Below are 21338 nucleotides of genomic sequence, written 5' to 3' on the forward strand. Positions count from 1 at the left end.
AGGAGGCAGAGAGGTTCTTTATAATGTGGTAAGGAAGAGTTAGGGGATACTGACAAAGTTTCATTTGAGGGAATTGTGGCAGTTTTCCTCTGGGGAAACAGAGAGAGGAGATCAGGCTTATCATTGGAAGTATGTGTGTTTAAAAGTTAATTTCATTATATTATCAAATTGCTGATTCTTCAGGGAACTGGAACTTGCTTTAAATTAGATTCAGAGAGACGCATCAAACTAAATAGCTTATATATGAGACACACACATAAAAAGAAAAACACTGGAGACCAAAGCTCCTTAAAATTTTTTGGATTATATTCCAACTTGGGGGAAGGGGGAATGCATTCTACCTCTAAAGCTTGATCGTTACATTTCCAAAAGATTTCTGCAGTTCATCCAAATTTGATAGCGTGAGATTTAAGTGCCTATTAGTGTTCCTGACTGGGCACTTCTGCTGCTTTGGCACATAAACAATATTCCAGTATCCAATGGAATATGCAGTCTAATACAGCTTTAAGCTGGCAGCACTCCTGAGTAGTTTTAAGTGTTTATCAACTCAGTAGGTCAAAAGTCTGCAGACACTGGGTGGAGCAGCAGTAAGCTACAAAACTCACAGTTGTCCTCCTGGAAGAAAAAAAAAAGAGAAAATGTGTCAATTGAAGATAAAGTAAATTAGTTTTTTCACATTACAAACACTTTTGTTCATTGTTAAAATAGAAGATGAGGCAGTTTAAAGAAAATAATACTTTTTTTTCATAAAAGCAACAACAGGTTTTTTTGTTAGTAATTTTTTCGTGAAGCCCACTCTCTCTGAGTTAACAGTTCAGAGAGGGTCAGTCTCTTTGGTACAGTCTAACTTCTCTTTAAAAGAACTGAAGGATTGATCACGAAAGAGACTTCTTTTGAGAGATAATGTCATTTAGTGACACAACAGAGGACATTAGCAGCTAGGCTAGTGTATACACTCTATACGCTACTAATGTATACACTGTAGCATTTTAACTTGTATTTTGCCCCCCATCCCCACCCTGACCCCTGTCTCTTAGAACCATCAGTTTCCTGAAAAGCTTAACATTATTTTTCTAAATAATTAGGGGGTTCTTTTTTTAAGATAAGGGCTTCTTAACCTTTTGTTGTCACCCTTTGGCAGTCTGGTGAAGCCTATGGATCCCTTCTAGGAATAATGTTTATAAAAGCATAAAATAAAATATCTAGGATTACAAAGTAAATCAATTTAGTTGAAAATATGGTTATCAACATTTTTTAAAAAAGTTAATAGACTGAAGGTTTAGAACCTTTAGATGTTAGTGCTATCTCTCACCTCAAATTATCTTGTATTTACTTATCTAAGCGTTACACCCACTCAGAGATTATATAAACTCTTTTGAAGGTAGGAGCTGAATTTTGTTTTGTTTTTGTAGGACCAAGGCCTACCAGAGTAACTTGCACAGAGGATATGTGCTTAATAAATGCTTGTTGAATAGAACTGAGATGACAGGCATTTTCTAAATTCTGTTTGAATAAAAGCATTTTTTAAACAACTTTATAATGCTTGATGTTTTTCAACAACTTTATAGATCTTAGAACACCCAGAAGGAATGAACACAGATTCTTTTGAATCAGTTGGGAGAGACCTAATAAATCATCTGCCCCAACTTTCTATACAAGGCATGGATCTCTTCTGCAACATTTGAGAGAGTTGGGAACCTAAAATTTCTGCTTGAATGCTCTCAGTGATGGTGAACTTGCTTCTGTAATTATGTTCATTCCACTGTTGGACAGCTCGAAGTGTTGGAAAGCTTTTCCTTCTAGTGAGTCAAAATCTGTCTCTCTTCTACTCACCTATACTAGGTCTAATTTCTAGAGCTACTGATTAAGTCTATTCCCTTTTCCATGTGATAGTCCTTCAAATATCTGAAGACAGGTAGGACATTCCCTTGCTTTTTCTCTTCCAGGGTAAACATTTCCAATTTTGTCATGTTTCTCATTGTAGCAGTAAGCACCCCAACATACACAGGGGGACCTGTTATCACAGGTTCTTAGATCTGCATTCATAAAGGGAAAACAACTTTCAAGGGGTTAACAATCACTTTAATCAAGTACATGTATCATTCCTTTAACCAAGCATATATATCATTCAGTTAGTTCAGGGAGTCAGCACCCTGAATTTCCAAGAAAATATAGAGAAATCAAAGGATCAACAGACATGGCTTTCCCTGCCTGATTCAACAGACAATTGGACTCCAACTGTCTGACCATGGTTACCACAGAGGGAAGCATGACATCTGGGTTCTCAAAGCCAGAGGGCTCCTTAGCAGCTTCCCAGAGTCCTCATCTGGCACTCAAACCTTCTTAACCCTTCTAAGGGTTAAACCTTCTAAGCCCCAAAGTAAAACCTCACCCTCAGAGTATTTATACCTTTTTTAGAGTCAGAGGACATCCCAACCCTTGAGAACCAGTGTCTCATTAATAAAAGCTGTGGGTGTTCCTATAAATCTTCCCTAATCAAACTCCTCTTAATGGGTAGGCTCATTAATGGGTGGGGAAGATCTTTAATCACATTAACAATACAAATACACATACAGTTTCTAGTTACAGAGACTTTTGTTTCTGTACTTTACTCCTAGTAAAGACTCTTTATTGATAAAGGTAAGATTCAATCAGGCACTTGCTTATACTAAAACTAAAACAGCACAAGATCCTATTTTGATTGCATCACACTCATATGCCGTGTTGTCCAGAAAACTTATCCTGCTTGTCCTCATTTGTCTACATCCTCCTCAACTGGTACCCAAGACCTTGTTATCAGACAACTGCCATGTAAATGATGTGTGGATAGATATCTCAAACTCAACATGTCAAAACCAGAAATAATTCCACCCCGCCCCCCCCCCCCCAATCTTCCTAACTTCCTTATTCCTGCCTAGGTACCACCATACTTTCAGTCACCCAGGCTTACCCTTGGTGTCACCCTTACTCACACTCATCCCATATATCCAGTCTACTGTTAAGTGTTTATTTATACCTCAACAACATCTCTTGCATATAACCCCTTCTCTCCAAACACATGACCACCACCCTTATAGAGACGTTATCACCTTAATGTCTGGACTATTTTAATAGTCTACAGATTGGTCTCCCTGCTTCAAGTCTTCCAATTTCAGTCCATCTTCCACTTAGTTGTCAAAATGATATTCCTAAGGCCCAGGTCTGAGCAGGTCCCTACCTACTCAAAACACTCCAATGGCTCCCCCTTACCTCTAAGATTAAACATAAAATCCTCTGTTTGACTTTTAAAGCCCTTCTCAACCTGGCCCCTTCCTTCTCTTTCAATTTTTTACCCTTTACTCCTCCTCCATGTACTCAATTCTTTAGTGATACAGGCCTTTTTGCTGTTCCTCTCATAGAGCATGCCATCTCCCAACTCCATGCCTTTTGAATGGCTGTTCCCCAAGCCTGGAATATCTTCCCTCCTCACCACTCCAGTCTGGCTTAATTTAACACAGCTCACATTCAACCTTCTACAAGAGGCTTTTCACATTCCCCTTTCCTCCCCTCTTGCTAGTGCCTTGCCTCTGAGATTTCTTTTTATATTCACTATCCATATTTTGCACATATAAAATTGTTTTCATGTTGTCTCCTCCATTAGAAAATGAGTTCTCTGAAGTCAGGGGGTTTATTTTTGTCTTTCTCTGTATCCACAATGCTTAGCATAGTACTTGACCCATAGTAAATGCTTAACAAATGCTTGTTGACTAACTGAAAACACTTCTAGTAGAGTCTGAGTAGTGTTGAGAATAGTTGAATCCATTACCTTGCTTGAACTGGATACCTCACTTCTATTAATATAGCCTAAGTTTACAAGGGCACATTTTAAAATCTGAATGAAGGAGTTCTATGCTTTGTGCAACTTTCCCTGATTCTCTGAACTAAAAGTATCCTTTACTGCTTCACACATTCTGTTTACCCTTTATTTGGATTGCTCTCTTGGCTCCATCATTCTCTCATGAACATATATATTTTTTATAATTATGTACCTATGCAGCAGAATTCAAGTTTCTTGAGGGCAGAGGCAGTTTAATATTTTGTTTTTGCATCCCAAGCACCTTACACTGTGCCTTGAACCTAGTAGATACATAATTGGCTTCAGTTTTTGTACAATGATTTGATAGACTAGAGCAGTAGTAGGCAAACTGTAGCCCACAAGCCAACTCTGGTCCGCTGCCTGTTTTTATACAACCCAAGAGCTAAATAACCATTCTTGAACTGCCAGTCATAAAAAGACAGGCAGTGAACTTGATTTGGCCTACAGACCACAATTTGCTGACCAGTGGACTAGAGGCCTCTAAGATTCTTCCAGTACTAAATAAAGCCTACTGCTCTCTAATATACTGCTTCTAATCTGTTGCTGGCTGGAAAACAAGATAATTAAGCTTATTAGACTTATTACTGTCTAAAATGAGAATGGCCTCTAGTAGGGGCCTGATGGATTGTCCTGTTGTTAGTTAAGTATAAAAGTTGAGTTCTATTCTAAAAATACAAAACAAAACCCTCACAACCTTCAGCTTAACACTGTTACCCTCCTTAAACTATCTCTTCACTGACAAACTTAGAAATAATCTATCTTCCTTTTCATCCACTCACTCCTTAACCCTTTATAATCTGTCTTCCATTCCTATCATTCTATTGAAACTTCTCCCTCTGAGGTCTATAGTAACATTTTTATCACCAGATGGCAGAGCAGAGGTTAGAGCGCCAGGACTGGATTAAGACCAGAGTTCAAATCTTGTCTCAGACACACAGTAGCTGTGTGACCCTGGGTAAGTCACCTAACCTGTCTGCTTCAGTGTCTTCAACTGTAAAATGGGGATCTCATAATAGCACCTACTTGTAGTATTTCTGTGAGCATCAAATTAATATTTGTAAAGCATTTAGCACAGTGCCTGGAATATAGTAGGGGCTTAAAAAATGCTATTACGTTCTTCTCTTCCCAAATAAAACAGCCTTTTAAAAGTTCTCTTCATCTTTGACATTTCCTCTCAATATTTTTTTCTTGCCTTGGCCTTGTTGACTATTTATTCTCATGACTCTCCTCCTTTTCTATCCTGATTGATGGTTCCCCATCCTCTTATTTCTGAGACCTTGACCTTCTTCTCTTTTCTCTCTATAGCTTCTCCCCTAGTAACCTAATTTACTCCTATGACTTTAAGCTATCAATGAAAACTTGGATCCTGAACTAATAAAGATTAAATTATGTTCACTGTGGTTTACTTCCTAGGGGAGAAAAATGAACTAACACTGACCACCGCACAGTAATTTAGATATAAGAAATTGGGATTAATATAAACAGACCCTAAGAAATACAGAAGGTACTTGGGAATTTTCTTTTTGAATAAATTCTGGTTGATTTTTCAGATTTTTTTGAGTAGAAAAATTCAAATTAATTGAGGGTTTTGAGTTTTACTGCATACTTCAGAAATGTCATTATAATGAATAAACACAAGCAAGTTATTCTCACGTTAAAATTTAACTAAAATTTTAGACAGATAATATTTTAACTAAACTTTGTAAAAGACAATTTATGATAGAAGTAGTCTCATAATTCGTGTAGGAAATATTAAACATTTATAATAACATTTTAAATTTCAACAATATGATCAATTTGAAAAAGGATCTATAATCTCTATACAATCTGTTTAAGCTGAAAATCTGATCATCAGACTCTCTAATGAAGAACAAGTTGAATGCTGCTTTCTTTACAAGTCACACAGCTTTCCTAAGAAAGTATTTCTAAAATAACATTTATGTAGATTTTTTGGCTTCTGACCAAATTTAGACTTTGGAACTTGTTTTTATTTCATAAACTCACATTGCTTATGATCAGAAAAGTATCTACTGCAGAGACTCAGTAAGAGATTCAGCAATGTATCTTTGGAAAGATTATACATCTGCTCAAGTGAAACAAATGGAATGAATTCTATTTTTCTTCTTTCAACGTTGCCATTTGAAATGTTTCAAACTAGTAATAAATTAAGCACATTTTTGGTATTATTATGTAAACTTATTTCCTACTACTTTGTATAGGCTATCACTACTTCAAAATGATCCTACATTAAGTCACTAATGAGAGCCCCCACATTTGCTGTTCTAGGATTAATTTATAAGTTTATATCAAATATATGTTTTTAAAAAATCATATATGAGTGAAATAAGTCTCAAACAAATTGGTCTGAAATGCCAACTACATTTTTGGGAGTCAGCTGGCTAAACCTCCTTTTCTTTCTTCTAACATAATTATGCAAATTGTAAATCATTTCACAGAAGGGATGCATTTCACACCTCTACCCTTGATTTTTTAAAAAAGAGAGTTTTTAAGTATAAGAATTCAAATCTATAAAGAGTGAGGATTTTCACTCACTAAAAGCCTAATGTTCATAGGCCAGTCACCCCTTTCAGATAACTGTTGCTATGGTTCCATTTTTGTACTAATAAGCCCCTAAACCTTGTAGATTTTCTTTCAAGTAGGATCTTCAGATTATTTTGTCACTCGTGGTCTTAAGGGTACCAACTGTTCAGTTGCAGAATAGTTTTGATAGTACAGCCCTGGATGACTCTATAAGAATCATGGAACCTGACTGTGTGATGTGTAATAGAAGCCATTTTATGTTAAAAAATAAGTCCTATAGTAAAAAATACAGCATAGCAAAAATACTATGAAGATTACCTGACAAAATCTGTTGGAATAGACTATGTGACTTTCCTAACAGTGGCATGGCAGAAGGAGAAGAAAGCATTTCAATTCCATTAAAAAGCTCAGAACAATATTTTTAGAACTATTATTAACTGAATGTGATTGATTGGCACAGACTAGATTTCATGAAAATAAGAAGAAATGTGAGTATTTGCAAACTTGACTAATTAGAAAAAAAGGCATTATTTCTGGTTCATGTACATATATACATACATATATTCAAACAAGCAATTATATGGCTTAATTAACTGTCAAACTCAGGTAATAATTTCCTTTTTTTAAAAGCAACAATCTCTTGAAAGGTCAAATTTACATTACAGACAAAATTATAGAAATGACTTAAGAGAATCTGAGACTTACAAGTGATATATACATTCTTCTCAAGTGTGTATTGATAGTTACCATGAAGAGTAACATATTTAGGAAAGTAAGCACAGGTAAAATAAAACATTAAGTGTGCTGTTAAAAACACTTGTGTATCCTTCCTCCTAGCTTTGATTCAGGGAAAATATTTTGGCTTCTTTGTTTATACCATTTAGATATAATTATTTAGATAAAATTATTAATGACAACTTTTTATTTGTATTTTTAATGAGTTCTCTCACTTTTGACATCATAATTGACCCATCTGAAGATGTATACCTTATAAAATTCTCTGCTTCTAAAATTATTTTTTGTCCCTAAAAATGAATAAACAGAATTGTGTTCATATGACAACAAAGTTCTAGAGATATCTTTATGAATTATACAAGAACATCACTATACTGCTCTGTTTACTCCATGCAAAAGCTTTATTAAACAAATTAGCCCATTTCACTATCATTTTGGTCATTTAAGTGTTATAAAAGTTATATTTGTGGACACATGGAAGCATATGATGTAGTTAAATTCAAAACTAGATAAATGGAACAAAATTAGGGCCACATATATGCCTAGTCTTAATGTTATCTATTTAAAGCCATTTGCCTCGATCAGAAGTGTTAGCACCCAGAAGGACTTGCTTAACTCAGGTTCCTATTGTGAAATGTGACTTGTACAATTAAAACACATAAAATATCAAACACATTTTCATTTGGTACCATCAAAATAGAAGTTCTTTACTTAGAAATAAATTAACACTGGTTTTGGGAACGTGGTATAAAATACTTAAATGTATTAATTGGCTAATTGTTATTCTCTGCTATGGACATTAAATGATATTTGGTCAGCTAAGATAGTGACAAGTATTTATGTATGTTATTGCTATTTCATTTTACTTCACAGTTCTTTGTGTTAAATTTAGTGTGGAGTCAACAATTTTCTAGATTTTGGTATTTTGGAATAATGTCCATTTTCTTTTTGGAAGGGGAGCCTTAAATGTCAGCTTTCTACATTTATTTAGCTATTGGGTGATCCAATGTATTATTCTGTTACAAGCAACAAAAATGTTAGTGATTTTAAAAATTAATCTTATCAAAACCTTTTATAGTACATGACATAATATAATTGATTTTATTTTCAGGAGTAAGACATTGGAGATTTAAAGACAAGCATTTGGTTTTTAATTACAAAAGAAAGTACTCTAAATGACCATGATAGAAACTATAGTGAATTCTTTTATTACAATCTCCATGGCAACATGGGAAGAAACATGGCCTAGTGGACTGAGATGGAAGCCACAAACTCTCAATTTTAAACCCTATCCTAGCCATTAACTCATCATGTGGCCTTAGGCAAGTTACTTTGCACCTAGGCATCTATGGCTTTTCTGCTACAAAATGGACATTGCTGGTCGAATTCACTGAAATGTCACACCGTTTTAAGTGCTATATAGCAAATGCTAATTTTTGCTGGATTACTACTATTAAATCTATATTCTTAGATTACAAAAGACTCCACCTGACTTTCCAGGATCCACTTGCTTACAGTTTTTTGGAGAAAGCATTTTTCACCTTAGCAGACAGATGCAAATGTAAATGTGGGTGGCCTCTACAGAATGAAAGAATGCTGGATTCTTCCTCAACCCTCTCGTCATAGGGAATACAAATGTTGTTTCATACTGGAAGACTCTCTCTTAAAAAAATAATTACTATGGGAAAAATACTTGGGAAAATCTGTTTTTAAAAAATAAGTACTAATTTTTTTCTACCTAGCTTCTCTTAGGCCACCTTGATTATATTTATATGAATGTGTTTGAATTTCATAATTCCTATTTCACATCAGTAAGCAAGGATCACTATAGCTCAAAAGGGCTAAAACCTCTAATAAATTAGGCAGGACCCTAAAAAGATAACCTTGAAAGTAGGAGAATAATAAACATCATTCACACATTTCCTAACTGTTCATCTCATTAACCTGGGTTGTATCTTTTTAATAACAAAATATACTATAATATAAAATTTTTTTAAAGAGGCATCTTGTTAGTGTCTATGGAAAATATTATACAATATTGTCTGATTTATGCTTAATTAAAAATGCTTATACATTAACATCTTTCTTATCTGGAAGTTCATTATCCAGAAACCTTACCAATCAAAAATAGGCCCCAAACCTGAAAGACATTAAACAAAGGCTCTGAGCTGGAGGGATAGATGTTATATAATTCATACATTTTGTTCACGGTAGACCACTTCCAGTCCTAACCTGCAGCTAATCACACAATTCTATCAAACTTGGTCATGTGGCTTTCCAAGCCACAGCAGATTAAGTAGCAAATTAGAAAGGAAAAGGGAAGAACTTCTATAAGGAAGCATACTGACACCAGGTAAAACTAACAAGAGATACCTGAGCAGAGACAGGAAGATTAGTCTTAAGAATTCAAAATACACTGTGACTAAATTTTGATTGGGAAAAACAACCTTAGAATGTCCCTGTAGTTCAATCTGAGGAAAGACTTTGGAGATCATATAGCCCCTGATAAAGATACCATCACAATATTGCATGATAAGTAATATAAAAATTGTGAGAGTCATTATGAAAAGGTCAAATTGTGCAAAATAGAAATTGAAGTTTTATCTTACATTGGGGGTGGGCACTAAAGTCCCAAGGAGAGAGGAAAATCCTGTATAGTTATGTTCCTCATACCAGGTCTCTGACATCCTCTACATTGGGATAAGGATTGGCCCTGTAGGATGGACGGAACATTGAGGCTAGGTGAGGTGCCAGGGCTCATCTGCTCAGCACTGCGCCCCCTTCTCTAACGCAGAGAGGTGTTCAGTGGGCGGGTGGGTGGGGGACGGGATGAGAACTAGGAGGCAGAATGACGTTTCTGGTATCGAACTCACTCTAAGGCACAAACATTCAGTGGCTTCTCGCACTCACTGAAGGTACTCATCTCATGTTCCACTGAGAATACACACGCTCCTTGCGATGTAGCCCTCTTCATAACTTCCCCTCCCCTAAATCATTCCCCATTCTTTCCTCACCAGCTTCAAAAACACTGAGTGACACTGGGCAAGTCCCATTACCTGCCTGCCTCAGTTTCCTAAACTGTAAAATGAGCATAATCACAGTAGCTACCTCCCAGGGCTATTTGGGGGGATCAAATGAAATCATATCTGTGAAACCCTGAGCCTGGGGATGCTTAATGAATGCTTGTTCCCTTCTTCCCGAATGGACATTCTGAACTAGACATCTAACAAACATCTCAGACTCCACATGTCCACAGAAAAGTTCATCACACCTGCCCAGCCCCTCTCCCAAGCCTCTCTGTTTTTGTTCAGGACACCCCCAGCTCTCCAGTCACCAGACACTCAATCTTGAAGTCATCTTTACCTCCCCAGTTCTCCCTCATCTTACACATTCAGTGTAACTCCTGTCCAGCCACTCTTCCCCAGCACAGCCACCAGCCTAACTCAGGCCCCCAGCACTTCTGGCTGCACCTGTTTCAGCAGCTCACACCACTGCCAAAGTGTTAGTCCTAAAACAAAAATTCTCTGCTCAAAACGCTCCAATAGTTCCCAATTTCCTCTAGGATCAAATACAAGCTCCTCCTTTTTGGGGGCAGGGGAGGGCATTAAAGTCCTTCACAAGCTGACTCCAACCTGATTACAGATTCCTCCTTCTCCTTCACTCTATGGTCGAGGCAAACTGACCTTTCTGTTTCAAATACACAACACCCTCTTGTCACAAGCCATACCTCTCCCTCCATCCCTCTGTCCCATGTCCGGAATGCAGCCCCTCCTCGTCTTAGCTCAAGTACCACATGAGTCCTTACCTGATCTTCCCAGACGCCAGTGACTCCCCTCAAATGATCTTTTATGTATTTTGTCTAAATATACATATGGATGTAGCTGTGGTCTCCCCAGCAGGGACAAGGCCTGTTTTACTTCTATTTTTGTATCCTCAGTGCCCCACACAGTGCCTGGCACACAGCAGATGCTTAATAAATGCTTGCTGATTTATGGATTGAATTGCCCATATTATTTATTTTTCTCTTTTTTCATGTACATATAGTTATGTAAATTAATTGTGAGTTTGATGTGATCGTATTATATTCCATTTTAGAATGTATATATTTGACAAATATTTGCATTAGAGATAAGAAAGGTATAAATGTATATGCATTTTAAGCTAATTAAACAACAACCAAAAAATCTTCGTGGTTATGTCTGTAGACAGTAACATGAGACTTCCTCAAAGAAGCAATTTTCAATTACATTTATATGTTGTGCCTAGGCCTAGGCTCACTGCAGGAACAACCAAGAAATATACGGATGGTTGGAAACGTATATATGAAATGAGTATCTGCGACAATGAGATCAAAGATCTTTATGAATACCTAAATGACATTAAAATGATGATCATAGAAAGTTTTGAAATAAGGCAAAGCAAACTCAAATTGTCTAGAAATATGGAAGTAGTTAATTAAACATCATAAAAGTAGCTCCATAAATCCATAAAATACATAAGCTAAAGGTATCATATTAACGAAGGTTTAAAAAACTATCATGTCAGGACTACATATGTATAATCTACATCTGCTTGTCATCCTGGGGAGGGCAGAAAGGGAGATAGGGAAGGATAGAATTTGAAACTCAAAATTAAAAAAAAGAAAATTAAACATTTTTACATGTGATTTGAAAAAATATTAAAATTTTCATATTAAAATTGTTATTTTTAATAAAGAATTTTATTAAATGCTTCATTAAAATCTCTGTGCTTGTCTTCAGTGAACATACATCAAATTTCAGGGCATCTAAGAAAGGCTTGATGAGGTAAAATGGAAAACAAAAAACCAACACCCTTCTCCCCCAAATTCCAGGGTGTGGATTATCTGATGAGCTACGTGTTCATTGGTTAGTAACATCTACTACCCCAAAGGGCTGGGTTAGCTATCTTATATAACTTACTTTTTCTTTCTTGGCATGCTTTACTGCCTAGAGGCTATTATGAACATGAAAGATGAGTAAGAAAAAACATAAAGAATAATCTAGTTTAAATATCAGCATGCTGAAAAAATTTCAGTATATTACAGAAAAATGTGCTATCAAATAGCACTATTCTTGCTAGTATTAAAAATGTCCATATTTCATGTAAAATGCATCTCAGAAAACATACTGTGGAATTTTAAGGATGATAAGTTAAAGAACATTCTTATTCTACATAAGTTTTTCCTTGTATTTGACCCCTGTGTAAGGCTGAAATCTCAGTGTACATTTTAGTGTAATTACCCCTGGTGCAGCCCTGCCATTGGTGTCTCTCTCAGGGGAAAGAGCTTTGGGTAGACAATAGTAAACATTGGCTCACTACAACGGTGACAATGTCCCAGAGGGCAGTGTAGCAGCTCCAGGAGACTTTTGGGTAATGAGACTGGAGACAGGAAGTTCAAGTCTGGAAGAGAAGAGAAAATCATATAAATAAAATAAAAGAACAATTTTAATCAAAATCAGTTTTTTAAAATGATACTTTTCCTAGTTACCAAATATGTTCAATTTCATTAAAGGTACCATGTTTACTTTTTTTGTTGTTTGCTATTGATGTTTTTTATCTTAAGCAAAAAATGGACATTATTTAGAAGTGAAAGTAATTTCTATATTTTTAACAGAAAAAACATAAACCACATTAATAAGAATAACCAGAAACACTATCTATGGACACAAGAAGAATGAAGAATAAAGATAAAAGTTATAAAAATAAATAGAATGACATGAATTCACCAGGAGAAGGTACTAAAGATTTCTAACAGTCAGAAAAAAAGAGAAGAAAAATGACTGGTATTGAACAATGATTTATCAAGTTCCCTAAAGCTACTGCATGTTTAATATTAATTTAGAAAATGAATCTGTATTATGTTTATTTTTACAAAGAAAGGTTGGAATATTACAAAGTAAAAAATAAAGAAATATTTTAGTCAATTAGCTTATTCTCAAATTCTCCCAGAAGTTTTCACTAATTAAAGATGATACTTATAATGTTGATTTGAGTTTTATGAAATAGATTTTTAAAGATGCAGCTTAAACCTGATCAAGTTTTGCAAAAATGAAATTTTTTAATGGATCACTATTATCAAATAAAACCTAAACTACAGTGAATTTGTCTTCAAAACAAACATTAATTACTTAGATATTTTCTTTATATTTTCTCTATAGATAAGGATTCAGGAATCCTTTAGCAAACTGGAATTTCATCATAGTTAAATACATTTAGGTTTTAAAAACAAATTTGATCTATATTGTGTTGGATGATGAACTATGAATGTGTGTGCCTGGCAAAACAAAAGCAAAAGTCAGTGGTTTTACAAGACATGCCTTTTGAACTACTTTCCCTCCTTTAATGCTACCTATTGTTTTCTGAAAGAATCCTGAGTATCATTCGCACAAATACCGTAAAATCTACACATGCCAAATATTTTCCAAAGCATGAATTCCTTCAGCTGAACTTCAACCCAAGTATTTCATGTGCATGCTTTGGAACTAGAAAAATCATGTTTTCAACAGTGATTTTCAATTGGGGCAGAACTAAAACATCTCAGTTGTCATGTTCTGAAACAGCCAATGGCTCTTAATATTTCTTTTTCTTTATGAATACCAAGATTGCCACTTATGAGCAGGCTGCAAAGCTAGGAGCAAGCACTTTTGGGAGAAGCTTTCAATTTTGCCTTAAGGATAAGCTCTTTTCAATTACTTTTCCAACTTGAAAATTGTTCTTTCTCCACTTAAGTCAGTGAACAGTTCAAGTCTTTTCATATGGACTAAATACAAATGTTTCCCATTTCTTTTGCATTTAAATCAGTCAAATTTTACTTCTTATTACTGTATTCTGTAAATGAAGACAGCATTATAGGATTGCTATCTGTTTCTGCAATTAGGGTTGAAAGGCTCATCAGACGACTTGCAGTCTTTTTCACATTATGCATTACAATAGAAATTGAGACAAAAACTTTTCCCCCCTTAATGTAAGACAGCTTTTTAAAAATCCAATATACCTTTTATTAACTTGTAATAGGTGTTATACAGACTTCTCATGGCTAATTCTTGCAGAGGCAGGACATGATCTGTTTCTGTCCCTATAGACTTAACCTCCGCTGGGAGGAAAACAGTTAATTGTCCTGATGAAAATGAAAGCAGCTTCACCTCTGAAACTTGAATGGGAGAGCCACAGCTGCAGAGAAATAAGACATTTACAAAGTTGTTATCATTAACTTTTAAATGTCAATAAAAATGCAATAAACAAAAGTATATTTAAAATTAGTGAGCTTTGGTTTGAGTGAACAATTTTTCAAAATGAACAGATGCTAACTTGATTTTCTTTATAAAATACCTGAAAATGGACATATAAATTCATCAGGTAATGTTTGGCTAAATAAATACCAATTCCATAAGATGTCTGGGCACTTCCAACAAAGGTTGTGCAAATATCAGATTCTGTTTTGGACAACTGAGCTTAAGAGCATCTAGACATTTTTCTTTATTCATTCATCTTTCTTCTACTCTCCAAATAAAAATATTTCCTTTTGATGAAAAAGAAAAAAAAGGGAGGGGTAAAAACGAAGAAGATCATGGCTTCAGTATCTTGGCTTACTATGAAACATCTCAGGGAAAAAACTGGATTGAAAAGAAAAGTGAATTTTAATAGCACTGGATATCTCCACTGGTTTTCTGTAAATTCATTAGAAAAAATAATTACTGGCACAATAAAACAATTTCTGTCCCTTACATGTTGGCCCTAATTTAGTCAGGGGAAAAATGGGTTCTTTAATTGGAAAGTTAGTGCCCAATTTTATTAATGTTGCCATTTGTCTAGGATTATTAGAGAGGACAAAACACCACATGGTTTTTTTTCATTTTTAAAAATTTGGTTGTTTTTTGTTTATTACACTATGAGTTTTTTTACTGATATGCTTTAGGTCTTCCAGAACATTCTCCTGTAACAACAAAAAAACAGCGAATGACTGTCACTTAGTCACTGTGACAACATATGCATGATTATATACCTGCAATCCCTTACTCCTCTACTGACTATGGGAAAGGTTTCATCATTTCTTCTCTAGGACCAAGATTGGTCATTATATGTAATCTGAGTTCAGATGTCTTTTAGTATTGTTTTCATTTGCATTCTTATATTCTTCTTCTTTAGACAAATATTACGTGCTAATAATATCTTGGCTCTCGACAGAACACGAAATTAGATAAAAATCTTCCCTTAGTCAAAAGCAGGCAATGGAAGAAAGAACACAGTGGATTATTAATCAGAAGACTTGGGCCCCAGTCCCAGTTGTGAACCTACTACAGTGTAACCTCAGACAACTTTCCTAAAGACTGTGGATTTCAGTACTTCATGAGGAAGCTGGATCAGAGGATTTATAAAGTACCATCTAAATTCTATTATTTTAAGAATTTTCTATAGGGAAAATTTGAGAGACTAGAGAAGTCATTTTCACTATTAAGTAGTGTTTCCTTTTGCTACTCATTTCATTTGACAAGTATTTTAGTACTTGCTATGTGAAAGATACTATGCTAATAAACCTTTTTCAGAGTACAAAGATATATAATATATGATCCTTGGATTTCAGTTTATAATCTAGTAGATTAGATTAGGCATTGTCTATTGGAAGCAATCAATCAAATTATTAACAAGCTTTATTAAGTACCTACTATGTGCCAGACACTAGGAAGACCAATTAGGCTGGAGAGTAATTCAGATAGGGAAGAAATATATTGGTATGACCTAACATGAGCAATCAATATTAGCCAATTCTTTAGGTCTATCATTATTTTAGCTAAGAGTGTTTTGTAGTAATATTCATATTGTATTTCGATCTGTCTTGGTAGATGCCCAAATATTTTATACATTCTGTTGCTATTTTGATTTCTCTATTACTGCTATGTTTTGTTGATAATATACAGTTGGTAATGTATAGAAATGCTGATCATTTATGTGTTTTTCTATTCTGCAATTTGGTTGAAAGTATTGTTTCAATTAATTTTTAGTTGAATCTTTAGAGTTTCTAGACAGAAGAAGACCACTTGAGTTCCATGGAACCCCAAGAGGGGAATGGATAGATTTCAGGGGGTCTTTGTAATCAGATGAAAAAAAATCTTTATTTTCACTGGCTTCTAACAAAAATTTAGCATTTTCTTTAATAGTGGGTACAGGAAACAAAGTACAGTAGTATTAGCAGTACTTATATTGGTGACAACCAATAGAAATGGCAAATACTTTTGTATCATATTACAGACGTTGAAGATATCTTAAAATATTGCTTAGTGTAATCTCTGCTTCTGTTTCAAAATAAGAGCATATCTATAACTGATTACGAGAGGCATACTCGAGGACCAGATTCTGAGTTTGCACTACTTAGTCAAACCTGCAACCTAAATTGGTATCTGTATAATTTGTATAATAGCTACCATTGATATACTGTTTTCAGGGTTACAAAGCACCCTACGTATACTCTCTCATTGAATCCTCACAGTGTTAGGAGGTAGATGATCTCACTGATTTTCTAATGATGGAGAATGTGATCTATCCAATCTGCCCATCCTGTGGGTCTCATTCATCAAAAGGTTGCCCCAGGGAGTCCACTCAACACCCTGGAGGTTGTTTTTATTTTCTCCTAATGTAACAAGGGCACCAGTAGTTCACCGTCTGTTCACCCATCATCTCTTCCAAGCAAATATTTCCTTCATAATATCTTTTACTCCTGCTCTTTAGAGTTTCTTGTTGGTTATATTTTAAAGCTTACATAATTTCTTTGTAGGTAGCTGTATTCCAAATCTCTCTGCCACATAGCAATACTGTAGAATGTTGGTATTGGTATCGACTTGTGATTTCATGGGAAGTTTGGGATCAGTAAAATAACTTGCAATTTCTTAAAAGTAGTCCAGGCAGCCCACTCTCTTCCTATCAGTTTGTTAGTCAATCAGTTGGGTGGCAAGCATCTATTAAGCACTTACTACATGCCAGGTAGCAATGTGTTAACAGCTGGAGAGGCAAAAACAGTCCCTGGTATCAATCTTCAATTCTAATGGGGGAGACAGCATGGACATCAATGGGAAGATAACACATATAGAGAGAGTAGATGCATGGTAACCTGAAAGGGGAAATATTTAGCAGCTGGAGGAACTTGGAAGGGATTCCTGCAGCAGGTGAGCTTTGAGCAAAGCCTTGAAGAAAACCACAGAAACAAGGTGGCAGAAATCAGGAAGAAGAGCATTCTGGAAATGGTGGACGGCTAGGACAAAGGCCTAATAAAGGGAGATGGAATAAGCTAGTGGACCTACATCATTGGTGCATAAAGAATAAATATTAGAAATCTGAAAAGGGAGGTAGAGGTCAGATCATGAGGAGATTTAAATTAGCAATAGAGGATTTTATATTTGATCCTGGAGGTATTAGGAAACCACTGGAGTTTACTGAGTGGGGGGGAGAAGGAGAAGATTTGTGCTTTATCAAAATGAGTTTGGCAGCTGAGTGGAGGCTAAATTGGAGTGGAGAAAAACTTCAGGCAAGGAGACCAATTAGAAAGTTATTTTAATAGTCCAGGTGAGAAATGATGAGTTTCCTGGACTAGTGTTGTAGCTGTGTGATTACATCCATCCCCTCAGTTGAGGATCTTACCTCATAATTTTCCAAACTTCTCATACTTTCCTCAAATCCTCCTTGGCTCCCTCTTTCCCCACTGTACCCTCAAACTTTCAGCTAAGAATTCTGCCTCATATTTCACTGAGAAAATTGCAGCTATTCGCCTAGATGTTCCTCTTTTCCCTTATTTCTCATCTCACTCAGATGTTTTCCTGTCCACTAATTCTTTCACCCCTGTCTTACATGAAAAAAGGTTTTTTTTTTTGTTTTTTTGGGGGGGGTCAAGGCAAACCACTCTGCATTCACAATGATCCAATCCCTTCCCATCTTCTCCATCAGGTGACCCTTGCTATTATCTCGAATCTCTCTCTAACCTCCAATCTCTCCCTCTCTTCTGGCTCCTGCTTTGCTGCCTGCCAACATGCTCATGTCTTCTCAGTCCTTGAAAAAATCCAAAACCTTATATAATCCAACTATGACTGTTGCTGTGGCTCTTCCCCTTCTTAGCTAAACTCCTTAGGAAGGCTATTTACATTATGGGTTTCCAGTTTCTTCCCTTTCAGTTGTTTCTAAACCCTTCATAATTCTTACCTAGATTGTTGGAAGGTTCCATTGTGGTCCCTCACCCTCTTGGGTCTCCCCCAATTCCATACTAGTTGCCTTGCCCCTGGGTGGTATGCCTCTTTCCCCTTCCCAGCTATATACCACTGCCTCATGCCCTAGGAAAACTCCACCCTGAGGACAAATCTCTATATAAGGAGAAAGCCCAGCTTTCTCTACTGCTACTCTCCACTAGCAACTTGCTTCACCTCCATATCTAGTATCCCCACGGAGGATGATAAACAACCAGAGCTCATTTCTCAGTGATCAATACTTCCCACCCCTGACTCAATCATATTCTCCCCAGTAGTGATTATTATCCTATAGCAATCATTGTATAAATTCTGTTTACTTTCTCCCACTGCCTGCTCCTTTATATCCATTGCCCTCAAACCAAGTTCACCCTATTCCTTCACCTCCCAATCCAATCTGCCCGTCCCTTCCACTATGCTTTCAGGAACGTCTGTGCCACAGTTAAGAATGTTTTGTCTAATTAAGGTTTTTCCTTTCTCACTTCTTCCATTTTCCTTCACTCCTTGAGACTTGGTTCCCTCCTGATAACACAACTTCCCTGGTCACTCTTCTTAGCACTGATCAATCATACCCCCAATTCACTGGTTATAATAGAGGAGTTGGCATGCATAAGTGATCCCATTCCTTCCAGTCTTCTCCAGCACACTGCCACCTCTAATATCCACACTTTCTCACTAGTCTCCTGATCTACTATTTTCCTTCTCTACTTCCTACAAACATACTCATGTCTCTCCCATCCTTCAAAGAAACCTGCATTTGATTCACCTATCCCCCCAAATTATCATCCTATATGTCTCCTTCTTGGCTTAACTCTTCAAGAAGGTCCATCTACAATTAGTGTTTCCACTTTCTTCTCACTCTCTTAACTCTGCAGTCTGCCTTCCAACCCTATCATTCAACTGAAACTGCTCTCTCCAAAGTTACCAATGAGCTCTTAAGTGCAAAATCTAACACCCTTTTCTCATTTCTCATCTTTCTTGATCTTTCTGCAACCTCTGACACTGTCAATCACCCTCTTCTCCTTAATACTCTACTTCTCTCTGCATTATGGGACTTCTCTTCCTACTTGTCTGACTCCTAAGACTCCTTTTCTGAAGTTTTATTCAAGTCATGCCCAAAAAGTGTGAGTGGCCCCCAAGGGTCTGTCCTGAGCCCTGTTCTCCCTCTTTACTATGTGACTTGATGAGCTCATCAGCTCCCATGTACTGAATTACCATCTCTTTGCAGAGGATTATCAGACCTGTCTGTTCAGCCCCAACCTCCGGGCTTATATATCCAGCTGCCTACATTCAACATCTCAACTCAACATGTCCTAAACTGAAGTTATTATCTTTCCTTCCAAACCCTTCTCACTTCCAAAGTCCCCTAATGTACCAATGATGGTACTGGCCTCTTCCCACTTACCCAGGCTCACAACTTAAGGTGTCATCTTGACTCCTCATTCTCTCTCAACCCCTACATCCCACCAGTTTCCAAGCCTTGTGGTTCCTTTCTAACATAACATGTGTCATATAAGCCCCCATCTCTCTTCTGACACTGCCATGTCTGGACCACTGCAATAGCCTACTGGTTGGTCTCCCTGCCACAAGTCTTTCCCCAGTGCAGTCCATTTCCACTCAGTTGTCAAACTGACCTTCCTAAAGTGAAAATCTGATGATTTTCCTTCCCTCTCTCCCCCCATCCCATTCAGTGAACTCTTGTGGTTCTCTCATAGCTTCACAATCAAATATGAAATTCTTTGTTTGGCTTTTAAAGCCCTTCCTGACCAAGCCCCTCCCACCTTCCAATCTTCTTATGTCTTACACTCCACAATGCAGGACTTACCTCCTTGCTATTCCTCACACATGACAGACACTATCATCATCCTACTCTGGACATTCTTATTGCCTGGAACTCTCTCCCTCCTCATTTCTCTCTTGCTTCCCTACCTTCCTTTAAATTTCAGCTAAAGTCTCACCTCTTCAAGAAGCATTTCCTAGTTCTCCTTAATCTTAATGCTTTCCCTGTACAAATCCTTCCAATTTAACCCATGTACATCTTATGTATACATAGCTATTGCATTTTGTCTCCCTGATTAGACTATGGGCCCTGTGAAAGCAGGACTTTTTTCCTCTTTTCTTTGTATTCCCAGCACTTATCACAGAACTTGGCACATAGGAGGCTGCTTAATAAATGCTTCTTGCTTTTAAAAGTGGGGCACACTGCACATATTGTTCATTTTTTCAATGTTGATTTGTTTTGTTGATTTTTTTCTTCTTTCTCTCTTTTTAAACAAGAACACATAAGGGATTCATGTCTGGGAAGAGTAAAGGGGAAGCATACATGGGGAAATTTAGACAATGTAAAAATAAAAGATACCAATATTTATTTATTTTTTTAAAGACAACACAGAGAGGCATGTATCGTGTTCTCCTTGAGAACATCTGTTGTGTTCCTAGCTATAATGACAAATTACCCAAACTTTCCAGTTTATGTTACCTCAATAAGATTCTGCTAATCAATCAATTAAACATTTATTAAGAGCTTACTATATACAAGGCACTGTGGTAAGTGCTAGGGATAAAATGTTAAAAGTGAAATAATATCTTCAAGGAATTTACATGCTAATGGAGCAGATAACATGTACATATATGTATATATGAATATATATTGTATATATATACATATATATGAAAACAAAGTACTCCTTCATCCCCCTCTTCATGAATTTAGAGGAGGGAATAGGTGAATCTTATGCTTTAGCCCCAGTGTGAGTCTGTTCTCATTGGTGCTTCTTTCTTTCTCATAGGTAAGCCAATATGTGCTCTTGAGTTTCTCATTGGTTTTTGTTCACTGCTTTGGAGATGTTTTCTTACTTCATGAGACACTTGAGTTTTTCTTTTTAAGCTTCCTGCTTTTGTGGATTTTTGAGGTTGCTAGAAATCTGACCTTCAGAGATATGAGGCATTATTGTACTTTA

The 21338-nt window shown here is 36.3% G+C and overlaps 1 protein-coding gene across 7 annotated transcripts in view; it reads right to left on the reverse strand.

Annotated features, from left to right (window-relative positions):
• Window positions 1-285: 285 nt before the first annotated feature.
• The window catches only part of LRRC28 (leucine rich repeat containing 28), a 180728-nt gene continuing 159675 nt past the window's right edge, over window positions 286-21338 (reverse strand). For all 7 annotated transcript variants that reach the window (XM_072617051.1, XM_072617054.1, XM_072617052.1 and 4 more), the window contains 3 exons: window positions 14148-14323; window positions 12394-12553; window positions 286-615 (listed from right to left, as the gene is read on the reverse strand). In XM_072617051.1, coding sequence (XP_072473152.1) covers window positions 543-615; window positions 12394-12553; window positions 14148-14323 — 409 coding nt within the window. In that variant the 3' untranslated portion in view covers window positions 286-542. The remainder of the gene's footprint in view (window positions 616-12393; window positions 12554-14147; window positions 14324-21338) is intronic.

Source organism: Notamacropus eugenii, chromosome 1, assembly GCF_028372415.1.
Source record: "Notamacropus eugenii isolate mMacEug1 chromosome 1, mMacEug1.pri_v2, whole genome shotgun sequence".
In the NCBI taxonomy this organism is placed as follows: Eukaryota; Metazoa; Chordata; class Mammalia; order Diprotodontia; family Macropodidae; genus Notamacropus; species Notamacropus eugenii.